Below are 19655 nucleotides of genomic sequence, written 5' to 3' on the forward strand. Positions count from 1 at the left end.
TCTGTTTCTTAAATATTAATCCTACAATTGTGGATAAAGCATGATCTTGTGTACAGCCTGGTGGAGATTATCCACAAAATCCCAGAGCAACGAATGCTAGACAAATGAGGTTTTTGGCTTCTGATAGCAAATTCCACTTGTCACTTGGAAATTTCTTTAGAAGTCAAACCTAACTTCGAGACTCTGAAACACTCTTTTACACCAGATCATTTTATGACCAGTAAGAGTCTGGGCTCAACATTTTTCCCTATGGACTTACTGGCATATGCACTTGGTACTCTTATCTGTCTTACCTGGCAGGCATTGTAGAGCAGCTGATGCTCAAACTTCTTGATGCCGAGGATCTGCTGGAACATTTCGTACAGCTGGTCCTTGCTGAGGATGAGCTCAGATGCAGCGCTGGCTGTGATGCGCTGCTGGTGCTTGCGGGGATCCTCCTCGCCGCGGTAGATGGTGTCAAACTTAGCCAACCATGAGCTAAGCACCGTCTCCTTGCTCAGGCCATCGATCTCGGGTAAGCTGCGCACGCGCTTCTCAATGTGCTTCTTAAAGACCTCGCGCGAGTCATTGGCAGAGCAGCCGCCGCTCTGGACCATGCGGGAAATGCGGTCACTCTTCAGAAACACCTGAAGAATATTGGTAGCAATTTAGCATTTTGGATTAAGCCAAAAGACTCATGCAATCAGGATTTGAGCAGCTGGACATGGTTTGCCTTTTGTGGTTTGACAAAAATGCTAAAGCTGCTGAACAAAGTGTTTCTGTTCTCTGCAACAGTGATTATTTTTGCTCAGACTTAATTCCCACATCAGATTTATAATAGGCATATTTCACAATACACAGAAAGAAGCCAATTCTGAACAGAAAAAAAAACATTAATTTGAGAGAGAGAGAGAGAGAGAGAGAGAGAGAGAGAGAGAGAGAGAGAGAGAGAGAGAGAGAGAGAGAGAGAGAGAAGCTACGGGAATTGTTGTTGCACAAGATGCTGAATCTTTATTGCAGTACGTTTTCCACTTTTGAAATTCACTTCAATCACTGTGCTGCTGATTGAATTGTTTCCCTTCAATCTCAATCTCTTTTTTTCGATGTGGAGCTCTGAATGAGGCCATTTCTCAGCTTGGACATGGCTTCACAGCTTCATATCAGGTGAAAAACTGCTCACAGCTTGTTGTACAACTCGCCAAACAAACACCTAGCAGGAGACCTAACCTCAGTGTTAAAGCGGACAAAGATGAGCGCATGGTCTTTATTCTGCACCTCCGGGTTTGACATTCATCTCTTATCCATCCTTTTGCTCACGATCGCTTAATTCTCTCCGTATGTCCATCATGTTCTCCAAAGTGTGGTAACGACATAGGCCTTAACATTATTAAATCTAAATTGATTATTGTGTTTAATTACACTTATATTCAATTATACACAGTATATTCAGTATTCTATTTAGATTTAGATTCCTGCATTTCTCTAAACTCTCATGTCTGAACTGACTGAATAATAGGAAAAGAGAAAAGAGAAAGTTGCATAAAAGTAAAATGTGCATCATCGAGACCGAACGTTTTCAAATACAAGTCGAAATTAAAGCTCACTTTATTTATCTATCACTACTTCGCAGGAACATTCCACAAGGAAGTCCTTTTTTTTCTCATTATTATCCTTCCCCAATACATTCAATACCACTCTACTCCCCTCTCTCTCTCTCTTTCTCTCTCTTTCTCTCTCTCTCTCTTTGGCTAAACAGATGAAGGTGAGTTTAAACAGTCTGAACATTTCATCTAAATCCTGAAACACAGCATTAACTAATTGCTTGTCTCTGTCTGCCAATGAACTCTTGACCATTTCACTGATTATCTGTCCCAATCAGTCTAAATTGTCACCAGGGTAAAGCTGATTAACCTTAAAAAAAACATCATCTTTATGCAGTTCACACGCTCTTGCTTTTGACTCGGTGCTGAATCATTTGCGGAATCATTTATGACTTATTTTGATTATTACAGTATAATATTTTGTACAGACCAGACAAAATTATTGACTGTAGCTCACTTGTGACCGTGAACAATTTTAGGCGAAGCAATGTTTTGTAAATCTATGTAATTCTATGTAAGACCTTTGTGTATTTTACTTAATGTAGCTATACAGAAGAACAGATATCTCTTATAACATTCATATAGTAAAACAGAGTCACTGCTGAGCCTAAACCCTAAAGTTCTTCCCTGATGAGAGGTTTGAGTCAATTTGGAGAACCCATTATCATGTGTTAAAGCCCTTTATCATGTGTGTGAAAACTCCTCACCTCGTAATAGCTCTGGACAGCATTGATGAATGCCTCATCTGCCACGATCTGTGTATCTCCATTCAAAAAGGCCTGGAAACGTTCCTTTACCACCTGAAGCTGCTGTTTGCTGATCTGTAGAGGAGAGAAGAGAAGAGGAGAGGAGAGGAATAGAAAGGAAAGGAGAGAAGAGAAGAGGAGAGGAGAGGAATAGAAAGGAGAGAAGAGAAGAGAAGAGAAGAGAAGAGAAGAGAAGAGAAGAGAAGAGAAGAGAAGAGAAGAGAAGAGAAGCAGATATATTACACTCACAGTTGCAAATGTAAAAGACTTCAAAATGACTCCAGCTTGGCTTTGAAACAAATATTAAAGTCATAAGAGTTTTAATTCAATAACTGAATTATTGAGTGGTGCACTTTCATGTGATCGTTATCAATATTATAGATTATTAGAACCTAACGCATTTTTCTTTCTCTTTTGCCAAAGTGAAGCTAAGAGGCGGCACTAAAACCTGCAGAAGTAGCTGTCTGCTTTTCCAACATTTAAAACCTGCAAATTATTAACATGCTGAGAACTAACCTGAACTCTAACCTAATAATAGAGTCAAGAAAATAAAATGAGTAATTATAGAATTGTACGCTGCCCTCAGCTCTTCGCCTCGAGCAGTGTTCGCTCTGTTTATCATGAGAGTTTAAAGCTGAAATATTCACACGTCCTCCACACCCACACCCACTGGTCTAGGGTCAGTTTTCATCTCCAAGTGTCTGTTTTCTACAGATGAATAACTGACTCTGGATCAGCCTCCTTCCTCTGAGAAACTGGATGAATAATCAAGGTCATAAGAGTATAGGGAATGAGCAGATTTCAGATGGTAATTAATTAGGGTAAAGAAGAGGAGGCTCTGAGAATATACACACTCCACTCAGGGCCCAAAAGCAAGCTCTAGGACGTAGTAAACAAATTCAAAATCAAATCAGGATTATATTTCCACCTTTGCTTCATACCCTGAAAGACCGTGCCAGACGAAGGCCACTATTTCTTCTCTTTTCGCACTCTTGCTGACTCACACTCTCTTGTAGTGCCGCACAATGGTTTTGGGCCTTGGTATGCACTTCTGAATGTTTAAAGGAGTAACAGTCATCGTTACATGATAGAGCAAATCTAAATCTGAACGCTTGTGGGAAATAAAACCCAGAGTGGTATGAGCAGAATAGAAAAAGGCAGAATAGAGGAAGCCTCTGTGAAAAATGTAGAATAAAGTCTTAATGATGGTCTCAGGGGTTCTTAACTAGAAGCTAAAGATCTGAACTGATCTAAACTAAACTGATATATCTGTAAAAAAAAAAAAAAAAACCTTCCAGATATCAGATCAGTGTTTTCTCTATGCAAAAAAAAATCCATTATTTCAACTTAGCCCTCTTTTTATAAATCTCGCCCTCACTTTTGCAGTGAAACAATTGCTGGTAGAGTTGCATCATGGCTGATTTAAGAGCAACTGACTTTTTTGACTTTTTCGACTGTGTTAATAAGTAGATGGAATATAAACCAAAAGAAAGACACCAAAAAATATCAATGGCGAGAAGCACACTCAAGCCAGTGAGAATATAAATGTTTATCACACACAGAGCGAAGAGTCGTTTGTAAACGAATCGACTCTTCAAGACGATCCAGTGAATCGAATTACCAATCGAGTCATTTGTTGCATCATAATGGTTGAATGCCTAGTGTACTCATACACCAATACGCACACACATACACATTCTGCATAAACCTGAATCACAAACTTAGCTGAATCCATCTATTATACATATGTATTGGGGGCTCCAGCAGTTATGGCTGTTGATCAAAGGATCGGTACTGCCAAGCTGCCACTGTTGGGGCCTTGATTAAGGTCCTTAACCTTCACAGCTCCAGGGGTGCTGTATCATGGCTGACCCTGCACTCTGACCACTAACCTCCAAAGTTGTGCTGGAATGGATATGTGACTAAATAAAGGCTTCTGTTCTATTTTAATTCAATACCTGATGTAATAAAAGATGGCATCATACTGTACCTGAAGAATCCTTTGTTATGCAGTAAACACTAATGCCTTTGATATGCCAGTATACGTTAACAACCATGTTAGCACCTGAAACCATTTGGTCATCTCTTTCAAAGCTGTGTGAATGCATATGGATATGCTCTCCTCAGAATATATCAGCTTGCAAGCACACAAAATAGTTCACTAAAATGTGTATAGATCCTGCTCTCTCTCTCTCTCTCTCTCTCTCTCTCTCTCTCTCTCTCTCTCTCTCTCTCTCTCTCTCCCCCCTCTCACTCTCTCTCTCTCTCTCTCTCTCTCTCTCTCTCTCTCTCTCTCTCTCTCTCTATCCTTTTCTCTCCCTCTCATATCTCCCTCCGGGCTGCTTCTTCTCAGATGGTTGGCCGGCTGTTGCATTAGCTCCATTACTCTCATGCTGACTTGCGTAATGACTATAAAAAGATAAGTCACTAATGTGGTGACCACAGCAATTAAATCTCCTCCCTGTCTCGCTTTCCATTGTAGCGAGCTCTTCAGGCAGCCTCGACCCCGTGCATTAAAGACCAGCAGGGCGGTGGCGTTGAGGCTATCATCCACGATCAACGCAACAGGGAGGAACACAAGATGGGTCATTTCTGTAATAGCTAGATAGTGATGAGTCTTAGGAAAAATGCTTGAGTGTCTAGAGTTTCTTCTTTATCTTTTTTTCTGGTTCTATGGTGGGCAACTTCAGGGTTTTTCAAACGAATCTACTGAACAGAAGTCGGAAGTCTCATACGAATTCTTTGTGTTGAGAAACAAACAGGAAAGTAATTGAAATTAAATGTTTCTATCATTCTAAAATTAAATGTTTTCCAATATGATCGACTTAATTTGACTAACCGCGATTGAGTGACATAAAAAAATACTCGCAAGAAGTGAATTTTCAACGGCTTCGTCGTTTAAAATTCAATATTTACTTACAGTCACTCAGTAACACTTCATTGTAAATGGAGTTTATTGTATTTGTTTTGTCATCGCAAACAAGCTAACTTATTTTAGCTAGTTAGCAATAAAGCAAAAAATGTACCTTCTCCACAACAAAGTAGCTTATTAGCTACTGTACTTTCACACACATAATGTATATTTAGCAAAATTATGTACATTATGAAGAATAAAAAAGGCTGTAACTAAACAGGTTTTCTTTTTTTTTTTTCTTTTGCCAGATACCTGGAATATCTACATGATCCCTTAATAATTCCTCGACTCCATTCAAAGCCCTTTTTCATCACGGTGCTAAGTATGTGTGGCTTTAGTGAAGCAGCTCAGTGAATTTTATTGCCTCTGGATGAGAAATGCAGCCAGGAATAAATAACCGTAATGATTCTCTCGCTCCATCTCTCTGTCTCTCTGGCAAACGATGCACTGGTACTGCTTTCTACTTAAGAAAGAAAAAAGTGACACTGAAGCTGATTTAAATACAGTCAGCCTCATTAGAACTCAAATCAGCTTTGCTTTCTAGTCTTAACATCAGCTGATAGTAAAGACTTCCCTCCAAGTCTACACCCACCCACACACACACACACACACACACACACACACACACACACACACACACACACACACAAGCTCATTCACCCTGAGATCTACCTCACACCTGCCTAGCCTTGTGGTTACTATAGAAACAGACAACTCGTGGATAGTAATTTACTATCACACACACATACATGCACACACATTCTTGCACACTGGCCAGCGTATGTACCACATGACAGAAGCTAAGCCTGTACATCAAACCCAGCGAGAAGAATCGCACACACCAGTCAAAATATCCTTCCTGTATTGCAGGAGGATGCTATAATAAGATGCTTAACGTTTAATGAGTGACAAAGTTATTATTCTTCACAGGGTGAGTACAAATGGGGATAAAAGCCTTTCCTTCATGTCCATTGAATGGTAACAAAACGGCTAAGGCAAATATCAAATATTAGTATAGAGAATTACTGGTCATAGTGATTGAAGAGAACTAACTAGCACTCGTTAAAAAGAGGTAAATATCTTTCAGTCATAAAGGTACAACTTAACAGCGGAGCACCAAATTACCTGTGAGGCAATACAGTAAATGCACCAAATGACATCATATGTAAATAATGTCTCAAAGATTGATAACATTTCATTTAGCAAAAGAATTTACGGCAACATGTAATATTTGGTGTGTGTGTTGGGGGTCACGGTGACACATGATTAGAAAACAATAGCAATTTGTTATTGTATTACGTGTTACCGTATATCGTCTGTATGTAACTGTTCATGGCATCAATATGCCAACAGATTTTTTATTCATTATATTAATTTTCTTAAAATAATGACACTTCTTATACTATAGAACTGCTCTATAGACCTTCTGCCCAATCGGAATCGAGAACACTGAAAGCTGCGCTGATGTATTTAAAATAAAATAAAAATAAAAAAAGACAACAGCTAAATTATGTTTCAAGCTAAACACATGTAAATATACAATAAGGCAAATGTCCACGAATTTCAGCAAGCTGGTGCACTAGATCAGATACGCTTTGTATTTTTTGGGCTACGTCTTTACCTTGTAACTGTGCTCTAATGGACAGTGAATAACACACTAACTGAGGATGTGTGTGTCTATTTTAGTGTCTCTTCTGGCCGATCTATTCTTGAACAGAGCTTCAGGGCCTATGCGAGTGATTTAGTTCCTCCTGCTGTTTTTTTGCTCTGTTATAAATATCTCCATATTTAGGAACAATTTTTCATCACATGATCCATCTCTAATCGCATAAAATTTTAATTTCATGGACAGCGCTGGTGAGAGAAGGGAAAGTGTACTCTTGATTAAGTGTTCAGTTTTTTCTCCATATAAAACCTGGAGAAGCATTGTGGTGGTAATGTAGTGCATACTGACTGCAAAGTTTATACTTTATTCCCTGCACACTACTAACATACTATACCTATATATAAATTATATATAAATATAGTATACCTTACTATTCTCCTTACAAAATGCTTTACCTCAAATGTATCCTCTGTACAACATGCTTTACCTCATAATGTACCATCCTTGCAAAGTGCTTTACCTCAAATGTGTCCTCTCTACAAAGTGATTTACCTCAAATGTATCTTCCTTACAAAGTGTTTTACCTTAAATGTATTCTTTCTACAAAGTGCTTTACCGCAATGTATCGTCCCTATAAAGTACTTTACCTTATAAGGTATCCTTCTTACAAAGTGTTTTACCTCAAATGTATCTTCCTTACAAAGTGTTTTACCTTAAATGTATTCTTTCTACAAAGTGCTTTACCTCAATGTATCGTCCCTATAAAGTGCTTTACCTCATAAGGTATCCTTCTTACAAAGTGTTTTACCTCAAATGTATCTTCCTTACAAAGTGTTTTACCTTAAATGTATTCTTTCTACAAAGTGCTTTACTTCAGAATGTAATCCTCCTTACAAAGTGCTTTACCTCAGAATGTATCCTCCTTACAAAGTGCACTTTACCTCAGAATGTATCCTCCTTACAAAGTGCGCTTTACCTCAGAATGTGTCCTCCTTACAAAGTGCTTTACCTCAGAATGTATCCTCCTTACAAAGTGCTTTACCTCAGAATGTATCCTCTTTACAAAGTGCTTTACTTCAGAATGTATCCTCCTTACAAAGTGCTTTACCTCAGAATGTATCCTCCTTACAAAGTGCGCTTTACCTCAGAATGTATCCTCCTTACAAAGTGCTTTACTTCAGAATGTATCCTCCTTACAAAGTGCTTTACCTCAGAATGTATCCTCCTTACAAAGTGCTTTACCTCAGAATGTATCCTCCTTACAAAGTGCTTTACCGCAAATGTATCCAACTCATGAAGTGCTGTACCTCAGGTTTGCACTACAAAGTGCTTTTCTGCACACGGGATCCTTCTTGAACAAAGTGTTTAACCTCAGATGTTTTTACTTCAAAGGGCATTACCTCATATATTTTTATATCAAAGTGCTGTACGTCATAACACGTTTTCCCTTCAATGTGGTCTACCTTATAAAATACGCGTGTGTAAAGTACTATATGTCCAATATTTTCTCTCTCTCTCTCTCTCTCTCTCTCTCTCTCTCTCTCTCTCTCTCTCTCTCTCTCTCTCTCTATCCTTTTCTCTCCCTCTCATATCCCTCTCATGTCTCTCACTCTCTTTCTCTTTTCCTTTTCCTTTTTTTTTTTTTAATTAACATTTTTTGTATCTCTTCCTGTATCCTCCTTGGACATCTTCACGCTCTGTGAAGCATTACAGTCAGTTTTGTTTGACAGGTGAGCACAGACCCATCTGGGGTATTATTTTTCTTTCTCGTTCAGCACAGAGTGTGTGTGAGAGAGAGAGAGAGAGAGAGAGAGAGAGAGAGAGAGAGAGAGAGAGAGAGAGAGAGAGAGAGAGAGAGAGAGAGAGAGAGAGGAGAACAAAAGAAAGAGCACTTGGAGGTTGAAATGATTCTATGGTACGATGAAATAAAATTCTTCATTACAAGAGGATTCCGGAGATGGTTTATTTCTTACATTACACACACCTAAGGCACTTTACACACGGGAGAAAGAGAAAATCTGACCATTCTCTCACTACATGCATCCACTGATTCCGTTTTGTTTCGTTTTTTAAACAAACCTATCTTGTTGACTCCAATGCTCCACATTTATTACTTTCCCAATTATATTAATGGATTGTTTACTCTGTAAAATTTATTCAAGATAAAAAAAAATAGGTTGAGTTCTATTAATGTGCAGTGCGTATTTTTGGCTTAACTTAGGAAATTGAAATAATGCGCTCTTTGGAAGATTGGACTCATTAAGTGAGGTCAGGTCGAAATGAACTACAGTGCTTTTATGAACAAGACAGAGTAGGAGGCATACAATGTGCAAATATGGGTCTGTGTGTGTGTGTGTGTGTGTGTGTGTGTGTGTGTGTGTGTGTGTGTGTGGGTTAGAGAGGCTAGAGATGCTCAATGAGAGCATAACCTCATCAGTATACAGAAAGCCTTGTGGATGAGAAATTCCTTATCTCTTTTCCTCTCTCACTTTTCTATATCCCTCATGACAATCCACAACAAACAATAATTTTTCAACTATAACTTGATCTAAATTACCCAAAATGCAGTTTGTCAACCGGCTGATATAGTGGATATAATCCCTCCCATCATTTTTATCTAAAGATGTCGATGCGGCGGCGCTTTATTGCTTTAGACTGTCCGGCTTTCTCACTTTCTCGTCAAACAAACAGATCAGCTTCTAAACCTTAGGGCTTGTTCATGCAAGTTTGTTGCTTTGACGCTGCTGGAAAATGGTGAGGTGAATCCTTGAACTTCTCTGAATAACAAAATTTCTGAATAATTTAGCGAAGCACAATTTTTTTATATAAACACATTGTTCAGATATGACATACTGTACATATAAACAACATTCATCTCTCTATATGTATATAAAACTTGTGTCTTGGAGCTTCAGTTTCTGTTCTCTAGCCACACGTGAAGTTATTCTGAGAGTCTAGCTGCATGTCTCATTTCCCCTCGAGCTCGAAGGAGAGTTATGGAGCGGTTATTACATTAAAATATACATTTCAGAGCTGTAGGAAGTGAAGAAAGGTGTGTATGACTGTGGGAGCACCATTCCCATGTGAAGCACGGTGGTGGGAGGGAGCAGCGTGAACATCGTGTAGAGAATTAGTACAAAACGGTGTCAGAGTTTAAGGGGGTGAATACTTCTGCACGTTGCCGTGGAGCTGGAATTAAAATCTTGAAGAATTGCATCAATGAGCACTGCGGTTTAATAAACCAGTTTCTCTGTCTGTCAATCCTTCAGTGTCTCTTTCTCTCTTTTTCTCTCTCTATGCTTTGTTATATTATATGCAGGGAGCTGATGGTTGACAGGATTGTAAAAGCTGCCATCCATAAAGAAAGAAACCAGAGTGAAGCTTACAATTCCGCCTGCTGACAGCGCGCGCGCGTGCGTGTGTGTGTGTGTGTGTGTGTGTGTGTATGTGTTTGTGTGTATGTATGTGTGAGTGTGTGCATATAACATACTACATATTAGCATGTTTATGCAGGTGTGCATTGTGTGCATTTGTGTGGTTGTAAGCATTGTGTGTGTGTGTGTGTGTGTGTGTGTGTGTGTGTGTGTGTGTGTGTGTGTGTGTGTGTGTGTGTGTGTGTGTGTGTGTGTGTGTGTTTCTACTCTCTGGATGATTCTAATGGATTTTCACAGATGCTGTACTGAAAGAGCTATAATGACACCACATCATGTGTGCTAGTGAGTCACACACAGCGCACATCTGTACACACATCTGGGGAACCATGAGTTTGTTACATTAAGCAAACTTTGATTTTTGCTCTGTGTTAGTCATAAAAATTATCAATTTTGATATATATTTATATAAATATAATAAACATTAAAAAAAAAATAAATTGTTAGCTAATAAAAAGTATTTTTTTGTATTAATTTGGAAGTTAAAGTCAATTTGTATTAACAGATCTACAAAGAAAATATTAAAACTTAATAACAACTGAAATTCTGAAATTATCTGTATGCCAGTATATATGCCTGAGCCTTTGACCTGCTCTCAAAAATACAAACAAAATAGTTCACACAAAATAGTTCACTAAAATGTGTATAGATCCTCTCTCTTTCTCTCTCTCTCTCTCTCTCTCTCTCTCTCTCTCTCTCTCTCTCTCTTTCTCTCTCTTGCATTCTCTCTCTTTCTGTCCCCAAGCTATAAAGTATGAAACACTCACACGCTGCTATTGTATTCATGCCTACATTCGTTTTCTTTCTGTTTTCACTTTAACACCCACACAAACACACAAACGCACACAAACGCACACAAACGCACACAAACGCACATATGCTGAAGTCGTATGTTACTTACATATTTTGCACAATGTGTCCTGTTTAAAAGGTTGCACATTTTCATCGCCGAGCTGTTCACAACAGAAATCAACTCTATCTGCAGTTTTGGGATACTCTAGCTGTGTGCTTTGAAATAAATATTTTACAATAAATTCTTTTGTTAGTTCTATTCGCTAAGCAAGGCTCAGTTTCTGATCAGGACATAGACAGACAGACAGACAGCCAGACAGACAGAGAGACAGACAGACGGCCAGACAGACAGACAGACAGACAGACAGACAGACAGACAGACAGCCAGAGAGACAGCCAGACAGCCAGATAGACAGACAGCCAGACAGACAGACAGACAGACAGACAGACAGACAGACAGACAGACAGAAAGGCAGGCAGGCAGGCAGACCGACAGACCGACAGACAGACAGACAGACAGACAGACAGATAGATAGATAGATAGATAGATAGATAGATAGATAGATAGATAGATAGATAGATAGATAGATAGATAGATAGATAGATAGATAGATAGATAGATAGATAGATAGATAGTCTACCTATGAAACAAAGACACAGGTAAAGAGATAACAAAAACAGACAGATCAAAATATAACATATAACATTTAGACAGGCAGATAACCAAATAGACAAATAACAAAAAGGCAAACAGACAGAGAAAAGCTGGCAACGTATCTAACAGAAAGACAGACACATAACCTAAGAGACAAAAAAAGACAGACAGATAGACATGTATTGTAACAGGCAGGGAAAACAGACAGACAGACATGTTTACTGTCATCAACAATGTTAGCTTTGGAGCCTCGACTAAATGATTGAGGTGAATCTGAATAAGAGTTTGCGCCTAAACATTTTACCTCCTCAGGAAAACTTCCGTAATGTTTTTTAAGATCTCTTAACATTACAGAATAACCCATCAGGTCTCACTCAGCCATGATGCTACTGCAAATAGTATTGCTGTATTGTCTTTAGAGCAGGAAAACAAGAATAAAGTCTTTTACAGTTTTCTGTACTATTGGTATTTTCCATTTTGGTTTTAAATCTTTATTTTTTTTTCCAAAATCTAATGAGTTCTTTATTAGCTGTTGAGGTAAAACAGGTAGGTTTACAGAAGCAGACACCCAGGCAGCAATTACTGTAATTACACTCTCCACATCCTTGTGTGTGTGTGTGTGTGTGTGTGTGTGTGTGTGTGTGTGTGTGTGTGTGTGTGTGTGTGTGTGTGTGTGTGTGTGTGTGGTTTCCTCTTATTAAATGTTTTTACATTGTCGGGACACGGCTGTTATTTTATTTATTTATTTTTTAATTGTTTGAAAAAAATTTTAAGTTTAAAGTTCAGGCTTTGGAATAAATATACATTATTTAGCTACATAAATACATGACTTGAGGGAAACATCTCATAAATGCAGCAATACAGAGCTCTGTCTGTCTGTTTGTGTGTGTGTGTGTGTGTGTGTGTGTGTGTGTGTGTGTGTGTGTGTGTGTGTGTGTGTGTGTGTGTGTGTGTGTGTGTGTGTGTGTATATTTAAGAATGGGGAAAAGGAGGGGGATGAAAGACTGTGGCAGTAATTATACTAATTAGAATGTGTGTGTGTGTGTGTGTGTGTGTGTGTGTGTGTGTGTGTGTGTGTGTGTGTGTGTGTGAGAGAGAGAGAGAGAGAGAGAGAGAGAGAGAGAGAGAGAGAGAGAGAGAGAGAGAGAGAGAGAGAGAGTGAGATGAAAAATAAAAAGCTAGAGGTAGGCAGTTCTTGACTGATGCTGCTTGGCCACATGGCCTTTGTCACATGCATGTGTGTAAGAAAGATAGACAGAGAGAGAGATAGAGAGAGAGAGAGCGAGAGAGAGAGAGAGATAGAGAGTGTGTGTGCTGCTTGTCGCTGTGAGTAACGTAAAGTGTAAATGAACACACAGCAGCACAACAGATGCTCTAAGCATGAGCAAAAACAAATACACACGGCTGTCACAGAGCAACAAAACTGACCAGCATAGCTTGTCCTTTTATAGGAAATGTAGATGTTACGCTTTCACTTGGTTACTGTTGCTATGTGGATTTAAAAAAAAAAACAAGACCCGGTGTCTTTAACGCAATACACACATTTTGGGGTCAGAAGCACACAGTAAAGTGTTCAAGGCTGTTTAGAAGAATGTATAGATGATGGAATAAGTTAGCGGTGCAGGAGAGAACGAGCAGGAAATGACATCATCTATTTATCTGCTTTTTTTTTTCACTATGAGCTAAAACTGAACTCTGTTCACTTTATCGGCTGCCTCAGACACCGGCGTTTTCAGCTCTGAGCCAAGACTTTCCTTGAACTGAGAAAAACTCTGACTGTTACAAAGTGCTGACAGTGGAGACTCCTTCCAAATTTGTAGGAAGGATTTTAAAATCACTGGGGGAAAAAACTAATTCCTGAACAAATTCCAAAATGTCCTGATGTTTTAATACAGCTGTTAAAACCACACACATTTTAGTAGAACATCTGCTGTGAGCTTTCCCATAAACGCCACCGACGCATCCAACTGCTTACTGCTGCACTTTTATTGTTCTGAGCTTGTGGGCTAATAACACAAGTGTGATTTTTATGATGCGTGTATATACACACATGCACACACACACACACACACACACACACACACACACACACACACACACACACACACACACACACACACACACACAGAGAGAGCTTTGCAGATCATGTGCTTGTTCAGTACTTGCAATGTTTTTACAATATAGAATTTTCATTTTCATGCGCTTGACCTTTCATGGTGAATGTATCGTGACTTATGTAAACAATTTTCGTCTCCTTGATTTTTCCGTCGCCGCCCAATAAAGCTGATCAGCAGGAATCAGAACAGATGGCTGATTTCATTCATCTTCATTAAGAGCTTGATCCTGAGCCCAACGCTGAGCATGAGGCTTATTAACCTATTAAGCTTCTTATATCTGAATTCTGTCAGAGTTATTCTCCACGGTGAAGAGAACAAAACAACACAACACAAATCAATCACATGCTGTAAAGATGACAGGTTAATTTTATTAAAGAACTGTGACTACAAGTTACAGAAGAGGAGAGAAGAGAAGAGAAGAGAAGAGCCGATTAAGCGAAGAGCAGATAAGAGAGAGAGAAAGCCACTAGAAGAGCAGCGACCGAGCGCACAGAGGGATGGACGTGCGCGCAGAGAAGCGAAGCAGAAGTGAATAGACGAGAAGAGAAGAGAAGCGCAAGATAGAGCCTAGAAGAGAGAGAAGAGACATATAGAGATCACACGCGAGCTCCGCCTGCACTCCTTCTCTCTCTTCTCTTCTCCTCTCTCTCCTCCTCGCGCTCCTACTCCGCTCCTCTCCCCTCTCTTCTCTCCCCTCCCTCTCTCTTCTCTCTCTTCATCTTCTCTTCGCTCTACTCTCTCGGCTCTGCTCGTCTCTTCTCTTCTCTTCTCTCTGGCTTCTCTCCTCCTTCTGCCCCTCCCCTGCACTCTACTTTTTTACAGACTTTCTACAGTTACATAGAGACTCTCACTATCACGTTCCCAGCAGAAGAGCACGACGAAGATCGCCGCTACGCGACTCCGCGACGATCCTCGCACGCGCCGCGACGTCGCTTCGATCTCGCATGCTCATGCTACGCTCTCTCATCTGCAGCTCCTCTCTCCTCTCCTCGCTCTCGCTCTCCTCTCTCAATCCTACTCCGCGCGCTCGTGCTGCTCGCTCTCTCCTCTCCTCTACGCGCTCTCCTCGTCGCTCTCGCTTCTCGCTCCTCTCCTGCTCCTCTTTCCTTTCTCTACTCGCCCTCTGCTCCCGACTTCGCTGTCTCTTCTCTTCATCTTCTCTTCTCTGCTACTTCTCTCTCTCGCTCCCTCCTTCTTCCAACCCCTTCTGCATCCTTTTTACTCTCTCTCACATGTTCCCGACGCGAAGAGAAGCTCCTGCTCCATCCACCCCGTGCTCCTATGCTCGCATCCCGTCTCCTCTTCCTACTCTCACTCTCCTCTCTCATCAAACCTGCGGTACCTATGCGTGCTTCTCTTCTCTTCTACTCTCACCTCTTCTCTCTTCTCTTCAAGTCTGCTTAACTGATGCGAATCTCCTGTGTCTCCTGCTCCTGCTCGCTCTCGTCCTCTCCTACTCTTCTCTTCTTTCGGCTTCTTCTACTTCTCGGGTTCTCTGAGAGGAGATGAGAGGGAATTACTGAAGAACGAGAGAAGATGAAGAAGTCTGAATACTAGAAGAGGGCGTGCAGCGACTGAAAGGGTCAATAACAGAATCTTTAGAAAAGATGGAGAGTCGCGACAGATTAATGTGAACACACGTCATGGCCATTACATCACTCAAATCACATTGTGCTTCTTTCCAGTCCTCTCTCTCTCTCTCTCTCTCTCTCTCTCTCTCTCTCTCACACACACACACACACACACACACCCTTCCACAGCTTTGTTCTCAGACAGCTTGCGAGTAGGGGGAGGGTGCAGGCTTGTCGTGGAGAAACAGCACACAGCTGTTTGACCTTCTCACCTGCATTTAGCTTGAGCGCTTCATTCAAACAAGCACAGTGTCCCTCTATAAGAGCAGCTGGACCCTTCAGCCTTCTCTTCAGCGTTTACGCCACAATGAGGCTGGCGCTTTGTGTCTTCGTGATGGCTGTGTCCTGCTTTGAAGTCTGCTCATTAACATATCTGATCAAACAGATCGTAAACTGCTGCCGGCTCTGTTTTGAACGTTACTCTGGATCCTAGCCGGAGATGCTCTGCTGCACCATTACTGCCTCAAACAGGAAGAAAACTGAAGAAAGTCCTAGGAAATGTCGCTCGTATATCATCGGTTATAGCAAAGACACCCCGAGGTCTGATGAGTTCATACTCTACATGGATTTGAAACGGTACAAAAAATAATTTTATGATCTGTTTCATTTTAATTTCAAAACCATCATTGTTACAGTAGACTTAGATTACATTACACCACCGGGCTACCCGGTTCTTGTATCAGATCGGTCAGGGTTAGACTTACAGTGACAACTTACACAAGGATTTGTATGGTGGACGTTTCACAGATTACAGAACATGTTCGGTGTACAAGTTTCCTCTAAGGAGATGTTTATTTCACATCTTGAACAAGTGTCAGTCTTCAGTGTAAGTGTTCTGTACACTCTTCGAGTCTTCAGGGTATATCGCTCTGTGGTTTCTCGGTAACATCACTGCGAAATTACCTTCGAATTATTTTTAAATAATGGGAAAATATGTGGTGCCTTTAATGGACCTTTAACCTTTGTAGGAAAATGTCACTAGGAATGTCAATAGGAATTCGAATAGATTGATAATAAATATAACAGAAATTATTTTTTATTGGTTTCCCACTCATTTGATTTACATTAGCATAGAAAATATTGTTGAAAAAGTACATTACATGATGATGAGAGTCGCACAGGAGAAAATCGGGCTGGTTTAAAAATGATAGAGTAATTCATAGTGTGATATTTCTGCATCCTTTCAGACATGATCTTTTCACTATTGAACATACAGAGAACCTTCATTAACTGTGTCCTATTAATCACATCAATAATGCTACAGTACACTATATGCAAAATGATCATCACACTCATATGTGATTTTTCCCTGAAAGCCTCTTGTGTCTAGCATGTCTCTGTATGCTGTAAAATAACACTTTCTCTTCACTGGAACTAAGAGGCTCAAACACTGTTCCAGTATCACAACGCGGTCGTGAACAAAGCACAGCTCCATGTGCACATGGGATGTTATGGTTGCACTGGACAAACTTGAGTGTCCTGCACTGAGCCCTGACTCTGACTCAACCCCACTGAACACCTTTGGAATGAACTGGAACACCGACTGAACTCCAGACCTCTTCAGTCTTACAACATCAGTGTCTGATCTCTTTAGTGCTCATGTAGCTGAATGAGCACAAATCTGAACACAAAAAGAACAAGCACACAGGTGTGATAGTCAGGTGTCCACAACGCAACTTGCCCATATAGCATATCTTATTTTGAGATGGTGATCCCCAGCAGACCAGAAAAGCTTCTTGGATATTATCAACATGTAGACCAAACAAGCTTAAAGAAGAAAACCAGACTCAGAGAGATGCAGGAAGTAAACATGCAACAGTTCCAACAAAGGTACAATTTACATGCATTAAATAAAGTCCAGAAAAAACTTTTTGATAGTGATCGAGATTTTTATGGGGCAAACACATACAGCACCACTTTTTTTGTTACCAATGACGCACCAATTCTGGTAATAAATCTGAATACACATATAGATATAGTGTGTCACCAACAAAAAAGACGTTTAGACAAAGACGTTTAGAATAATTAGGAGTGGTAACGTGAGGCACCACTAATTTTTTTATTATGTAGCTGAACTTTAAATTAAATTTTAGTTTGGCTATTTATTTTTCAGATCAACAAAATGAAATAAATCTGCCACACTCTCCACACAAATTCAAGCATTACCAAGGCTGCATCACAGCTCGTCAAAGAGCATCGCTCCCCCAACATGGCCCCCGAATCAGCAGCTCCCACAGGGACTCTTTTTATGTTCCCAAGACAAACCTATCATAAAAACAAGTCACGAGGCTCCCAGGTGATTGCTGAGCCTTGAGTTTTGTTGTCTCCGGGTTAACAAACGTTCAGCGCCGCAGGCTGTTTTCTGAACTGATTTGTTGGAGAAGATTCAGGAGGAGGACCAGGTCTCATTTGGGGACTACCTCATAATAAGCTCTAAATAAATTAACCAACTTGGGCCTGATAAGAGATAATGCTACTTCGGGACTCTTAGATCAGCAGCTGCTAGAGTTCCTTTCATCATGGCAGTATGTAGTAAGCCGGTGTAGATGGAGCTCTCTGAGGTGTTGTGTTGAGATTCTTCTGCCGCTGGGAAATATCGTTAACGTTGTTATACTGATTGCAGGACACTTAAATCACTAAAATGTGTCGAATAAGGCAATTGTTTTTAGATGGACTTTTTTCCCAAGAATTCCTCAGTATTAATCACAAATTTGCTTGTGCATGTTTCGGTTACCAAAGCACCACCATCAAACATCTGCAGGATCAATAGTCCCAGCCCATCCCATCCCATCCACTCCATTATGTACAGTCTCGCTGGGTTTCAGCATCGTTCGTAAAGGCGCAGACCGATATTGCTTTCAGCAGATGGGATCCCATCACTTCACTGCACACAATTTGGCAAATAAAGCCTTACTGACACATCTAGTTGCTGTTTCCTGAACAGTAAAACACAATGGTGGGAAAAGAAATAGGTTGAATCCAGAGGTGACACAGATGTCAAATGAGATGATTGCTCAGAAAAGTCCTCAGTTGGTATCAGTTTTATTTTACAGACAAGAGAAGACAAAGTAAAGAAGTTGACTATTTTGCTGAGTAATATGCAGTATAATATATAGTATGTGTTGTTGTTGTTGTTGTTGTTGTTGTTGTTTTTAACCAACACTGCCAACACTGTTAATTTCCATTAACTAAATTGAAACACACCATTTAACTAAAAGAAGTTAGTTCCTGTTATCACTTGTGTTATAACAGCTATAAACTCTCCTTCGATCGGTCTGAATTTTATCTTTGTTTTGATGTCAATATACTTGGCATGTTACCTATAAACCAGAACACACAAATTCACTGATCCTGAAGACTTTCCTGTGTCAGAAAACATTCTCACTCTTACTGAAGACTCCTTCTAAAACTGTGAAATTAACTATAGTGCAGATTACATGATAAGAAAAAAGCAGAAATATAGACAGAGCTGCTGTTCTAGAAAATTCATCAAATCTTCCATCACGTAATACACTGCTGTAAATACTTAGATGGCAAAAAAAGGACATAATAACGTAATGGCCAAATGAAAGGAAACAAAAGTAAACAGAAACCATAAAATCAGATCTTGTCCTAGATTTGTGCACTTTCCTGACCATAATCATTGGGATGGAAAGGTTTAATCATGTTTATCTGATTGCTTCGCCCATCCCTGATGAGATCGATACACTGAAAGGACTGATGAAGCCACAGAGGTCTGGATTTTATTTAGGCTAAAAATATGTACTCAGAATCTCTCTCTGTGCCAGAATGGCAGACATTAAGAGAGGTACAGAATCAACTGGTTGCTGCAGCAGAGCTTTTCTGAGCTTCTGTGGGATGTTTCTCCAAACCCTTGAAATATTCATAAAGCTTTGGTACAAGTACAGGAAGTTTTTCTAGCCCCATAAGCATTCAGAAGGCTTGATCATAGTTATAGGCTGTGATGTTCTTATAGGATATTACTCCACACCCTATAAGCATTTATAAGATTTTTCCACCCTTATAAGCAGTTTTTAAGCTTCTACCTGTGTTTTTACTTCTTTGAAACATTCATAAAGCGTTTTTTTTTTCATGCTAAGAAAATATATTTGATGCTTTTTCAGTCGCATTTACTTATAAAAGTATAAACATGCTTTTAGCCCAGTGATCATAAGTTAAGTCA

The 19655-nt window shown here is 39.9% G+C and overlaps 1 protein-coding gene across 10 annotated transcripts in view; it reads right to left on the bottom strand.

Moving 5' to 3' along the window:
• Window positions 1-19655, bottom strand: part of cadpsa (Ca2+-dependent activator protein for secretion a) — a 92252-nt gene that overhangs the window by 71400 nt on the left and 1197 nt on the right. For all 10 annotated transcript variants that reach the window (XM_047808192.1, XM_047808167.1, XM_047808175.1 and 7 more), the window contains exons 2-3: window positions 2288-2401; window positions 294-626 (exon numbers count right to left, since the gene is read on the bottom strand). In XM_047808192.1, the coding sequence (XP_047664148.1) occupies window positions 294-626; window positions 2288-2401 (447 nt within the window). The remainder of the gene's footprint in view (window positions 1-293; window positions 627-2287; window positions 2402-19655) is intronic.

Source organism: Tachysurus fulvidraco, chromosome 2 (assembly GCF_022655615.1).
Source record: "Tachysurus fulvidraco isolate hzauxx_2018 chromosome 2, HZAU_PFXX_2.0, whole genome shotgun sequence".
NCBI lineage: Eukaryota > Metazoa > Chordata > Actinopteri > Siluriformes > Bagridae > Tachysurus > Tachysurus fulvidraco.